Source organism: Physeter macrocephalus, chromosome 17, assembly GCF_002837175.3.
Source record: "Physeter macrocephalus isolate SW-GA chromosome 17, ASM283717v5, whole genome shotgun sequence".
Classification (NCBI taxonomy): domain Eukaryota; kingdom Metazoa; phylum Chordata; class Mammalia; order Artiodactyla; family Physeteridae; genus Physeter; species Physeter macrocephalus.
In genome coordinates, this window is record NC_041230.1 from 6,193,683 (window position 1) to 6,198,873 (window position 5,191).

A 5,191-nucleotide genomic window follows, 5' to 3' on the forward strand; every position below is an offset into this window, starting at 1 on the left:
GCCTTGAGGTCTAGACCTTCCGCTCCTGTAGCATGCACCCAGGCCAAGCCAACCACCCCTGTGAGCCCAGGTTTAGACTCATGGTCAGTGGCCAAGGCAGTGAGAGGCCCAGGACAGTGGGAAAGATCAACTTGTTATCTGCCAAGCAGCTGTGGGAGGGGGAGACACAGTCCTGCAGGAGTTAGAGGAACAATAAATACGCTTGTTTGTTCGCATTCACCTGTTCCTTTGTTTGAGCAGGTTTGGAACCAAAGAGACCATCTTTCCTCAGTAATTACATGGTTACTGGCTCAGCAGCCTTTTCTTTAAAAAGGGAGAAGCCTAAGGCGCAGGGAGATCCCCCCTCTGGATCATGCTAGATCCAGTGGAAAGGCTCAGAGTTGACTGAACTCATTTGTTTATTGGGCACTTTGTATGTTCACAGATCGGCGGCACTGGGGGAGACATGATGCAGGGATGGTGGAGAGGCCAGCGGAGGAGGGAGAGGTCAGGCTCTGGGGCCAACCACCTTAGAATCCCAGCTCTGCCCCCTTTTGCTATGTGACCCTGGGCAAGTTACTGCACCTCTCTGGGCCTCCCTGACTGCCTAATCAAGTTGTTCTGAAGAGCAAATGGTCTGATTCCCAGACTCCTAATGCTTACCTGGCATTAGGAAGGGGTTTCCCCAGGCTGTGGCCAGGAAGAGGGGCAGACTCAGGTAAGGAGGTGTTCTGAACAGGAGACAGCAGGACTCTGGGTCTGGAATTGGTGTCTGGTGGAGGAGGGAGGCCTAACCGTTTGGTGTCTGCCTGAAGCCCAGAGAGGGAGCAGCAAGACTAGGGAGAACTGCCCCATCCATCCTTCCATCCATCGTTTTTTCAGCAGTTACTTGTGAGCAGATACTGTGTGCCAGACCCAGTACTTCCAGCTGGGGACACAGTGGGGAAGAAACCAAACAGCCTCTACCCTCATAGAGCAGTTAGAAAATCAGGGCAGAGGAGATGGCCAGAGCTGGTCAGCCCAGAGTGAACACGATGCACCAGAAATGCAAAGGGGCTTCTGCAGAGACTCTCCCCCTCCAGCCTGAAGAACATAGCACCAACATCCCTACACTTATGGGATCAGATGCCGGATTTTGTGCCTGTGTCCTGGGCACCTGAGGAGGCTGGACTGTCTTAGGCCTGGCAAGTAGTGTGTGATCGTCAGCTATGCAAGGTGACCCCCTACCCCACACCACATAGGGCTTTACTGCAGGACCTCTCTCCTGCCTTCCCATGCATGGTGGGTCACTCCTGTCAGGTCTATAACGATGCCCATTATCGAGTGACCACTGACAGTCAGGCCACAGGCTCCAAACTCACCTTGTCTGATTTAGTTCTCATTTCCACAGTGACAGGGGAAACTGAGGTTCAGAGGGGGTGGGCCCCTGTTCACTTTTGAGGAGAAAGAGGCAGGGTTGGGGGGCCCCTCTGGATCCTGCTGAGTGTGAGGGTGCCTGGTGCCTACTCCCAGCCTCCCTGTTTTCCCCCAGTCAGCACCTCCCCAACTGTGTCCCCCAGGACCAGGGAGGGCCCCCAATGATCAGAGAGGGTCCCTCCAGGACCAGGAAGGAACCTACTTAGCTCCTCCCCATCCCCACAGACCCCAGTAAAAGGCCCGAGGCTGCTGCTCTGTACATACCAGGGCAGAGGCCAGGGATAAGGCCACAGGCTGCAGTGGCTGGGGGCCTTGGCCTCTCTGGGTGCGGCTCCCAGACTTCAATCCACCAGAGCCTGAGGTCTGACCCGTTGCCCAGCAGCTTCAAGGCCTGTGTCCCCCGGAGCAGTGGCATGAGCTGTGACTGACGACGACAGTCCAAAGGGGCCCAGAGTTTCTGGTCTGAAACGCTCCTGGAATTGGGTTAGGGATAGGGGCGAGCCTTTATAGTCAGTCAGTATCCTTTACAATCAGTCAACAAACATCGCGGCTGCTGAGCGCCTGTAATGCGCATGCCCCGAAGGTGGGCAAGTGGGGTTGGTGCGCACAAATGAAGGACTGCCTGGGTCACGTGGCTGGGCCCCTTCGGGTCTGAGAAGGGGAACTCCCACCCTTGGAGGTTGAGGTGGGCACCTGGAGGTGAGGAGCCTCAGGCGCCTTGGAGACCCAAGTTCTGCCAGATGCCGCTCCCTGCCGTCTGCAGCCAGCATGGGTGTGCAGCTACAGTGGTCGCTGCCTCTGCGAAGCCCGCCGAGGAGGCGTCCACAACCCAGTTCGGCTCCAGAGTCTAGGCGGGGGATGTGAAGGCTTAGCACGTGCTCTCCACGCAGACCGCCGGGGTCACTGGGTGCGGCTGCAGAGTGCGCAGGGCACGCACCACCGTGCCTACCCTGCACTCGATCAGTGACCTCGGCAGCACAGGCCCCAGCTGGATCAAAAAGGGCGGGGGCTGTCCCCCAGGCTCCTCCTCCAGGGCCCCTCCCCGACCCCCTCCCGCACGCGGTAACGGGGCAGGAGCGGCGGAGGCGAAAGAGAGACAATGGTCGGTCGGGGAGGGTCCCCTTTCGGAGGCTCAGGCCCCAAGCAGCCCAGAGCGCGCGAGTGTGGGGGAGGGGGGCCCGCGAGTGGTGCCCGCCCACGCGCGCGGGGCTCGGACCACCGCGGACAGCAGTCGCGACGCCCTGGTCTCACTGAGCCGCCGGGTCCTGTAGCGCCTGCTTGTATGGGCAGCGACGGGCGCGGGCCAGACTTCTGCCCTCACTAGACATGGCGGCGTTGACCTCAGAGAGACCTCTGCGCCTGTGCAGGGGTCGTCGTTTCCTTCCCCCCCGCCCCCCCCCCCACGAACTGGCAAGTGCTGGAAGTTGGACATCCGCCAGGCACAACCTTTGGGCCCGCTTCTGCAAGTACGCATGCGCCGGAGGTTTACGGTTTCTGTTTGGCACAGAGGGCGCTTTTACATGCTCACTCCGGATTGGTCCGTAAATACGCCTTGTTCTTCTCCGCACGCGCCGCCTTCGGTGACCCGGAAGTTCTCGCCTCCCTTAAAAGCGTCGGCCCGCAGCGTGCGGCCTTTTCTTGTCTGTGCTAGGGCGGCGTGTGGTCCACGCTGAGCGACCGAGACGCCTCGGCTGCGACTTAAGGTAAGGCTGCCGCGGAGTCGGAGGTCTGAAGCCCGATTCAGGGTCTTCCGGGAGCCGTGGGTGGGCCCCGAGACCGGGGGCTTCCCTCGGGCAGGGGACAAGGATGGAGGCGAGGGGAAGATTACTCTCGCCCCGTCGCTGATGCCCCGCCGCCGCCGTAGGCTTGCCCCCAGCGGACTGGGGAATGTTGGCCTGGTCTCTGCAGTTGTACTTTATTTATTATAAAAAGTTCCCGTTATCCTTGTGTGCACGATGCACACTTTGGTTTGGACACGCTTTCTCCTAAGTAGCAGCTCCTAATCCCCGCGTCGGGGTCGGACACCAAACTCGACTTTTGCACTGGTAAAGCGCAGGATTCATACCATTGATCTTTCTGTTTTACTGATGAGGAAGCTGAGTCCACAGCGGCTTTTAGACTCTCCTAGGATCGCAGAGCTCTTGAAGAACAAGGTTGGGGTTTGACTTCGAGCGGATGCAGCGTCAGGGCATTTGGCATCTCCTGCCCGTCTCTGGGCCGCCTTGCAACCGTTGAGGGGGTGCCTGCCAGCTGTTGGCCTCAGGGTTCCTGGGTGAGAGACAGGTGTTTCTTGCTGACAGATGAGTGGTTTTTTTTAAGGTTCCACAAGGTGGACTCAGATGTTCACAGCCTTTCTCGGTTCCTGGTAACTTCCCAATTCGCAGGTTGTGCGCTAGCCTCAGAGTCCGTGGTGAGTATGCCTGGGCTTTGACAGTTTCCATCCCTAGGATGACGGAGTGGGAGACAGCTGCACCTGCAGTAGCAGAGACCCCCGACATCAAGCTCTTTGGGAAGTGGAGCACCGATGATGTGCAGATCAATGACATTTCCCTGCAGGTGAGGGGGGTGTAATGATTGTGCTCCCCAGCTGGGGGTAGGGTCACTTGAAACTTGTAGCTGTCCCACTAAGTAGAGTTGAAGATGGGACAGATAAAGGAGGGATCCCTGGACCACCACACCCATCGTGTCTGGTTTTCCTTGTATCCTGTTAGAGGTTGCTACAATTTTTGTCAAGAGATGGTTCCTTCCTCAGAGGGAGTATCACATCCCACAAGTTGTTTAGTTAATTGTTTTGTAGTGAATTACATATAAAGTTCACCATGGTACCTTTTATTTATCTTTTTAGTTTCATATATTTTATTTTTTAAAGGTCATCTATAAGTTTTGAGTGTATTTTACTCAAGTATTGAAGATGACAAGGACTATTTCATTCAGGCTATAAAATTTTACTTAAATTATATGCTTTAGAATTAAATAAAAATGGACAATATTCTTCAAGTTCAGAATTTGTGCCTTGGAGAGAAGAGTCAATTAAATTATAAAGATCCAAATGCCTAAAACTCTAAATGCCTTACCATTGTCCCTCAGTATCTGAGGGGTGTTCTTTCCAGGAGCCCCCAAGTTTACCAAAATCTGCAGATGCTCAAGTCCCATAAAGTGTAAGGGCCCAACGTTATCATTTTTCGTGGGGAAATCCAGTTGTCCCAGCACCTTTTGTTTTCGTCTCTTGGAGTTTTCTGTATCTTACTTGAATTTAGGCAGTAAAATGTAACTTCAATCTCATTTATACATTGTATGTATGTGTCCCAGCACCACTTGTTTTTTTTGTTTGTTTTTGCAAGAAAATGAACCCTTTTAGTATGATTAAAGGGTCAGTACACTAAGGTGACATAGCAATCCTATATGTGTATGCACCAAACAACAGAACTTTGAAATACATGAAGCAGAAACTTACAGAACTTGTAAGAGGAATAGCAAATGTCTCAGTTATACTTCAGGACTAAATCATCCCTCTCTCCCTGCAACTGACAGAAATACTAGACAGAAAGTCAGCAAGGATGTAAAAAATCTGAGTAATAACCCCAACTAAGAGGATTGTGAAGACATTTATAGAAACTTCACCCAATGACAGCAGAATACACATTCATTTCAAGAAGCCTTACAGAACATTCAGCAAGATATACCACACCCTGGGTCATAAAACAAACTTCAACAATTTTTTTTTTTTTTTTTTTTTTTTTTTTTTTTTTTTTGCGGTACGCGGGCCTCTCACTGCCGTGGCCTCTCCCGTTGCGGG

The 5,191-nt window shown here is 53.7% G+C and overlaps 1 protein-coding gene across 2 annotated transcripts in view; it reads left to right on the forward strand.

Moving 5' to 3' along the window:
- Positions 1–2,989: 2,989 nt before the first annotated feature.
- Positions 2,990–5,191, forward strand: part of RPS5 (ribosomal protein S5) — a 7,864-nt gene continuing 5,662 nt past the window's right edge. The window contains exons 1-2 of one of the 2 annotated variants that reach the window (XM_007124534.3): positions 2,990–3,098; positions 3,843–3,951. In XM_007124534.3, the coding sequence (XP_007124596.1) occupies positions 3,844–3,951 (108 nt within the window). In that variant the 5' untranslated portion in view covers positions 2,990–3,098; position 3,843. Of the gene's footprint in view, positions 3,099–3,829; positions 3,952–5,191 lie in introns of both variants that reach the window. The other variant, XM_028477467.2, reaches the window with a different exon arrangement.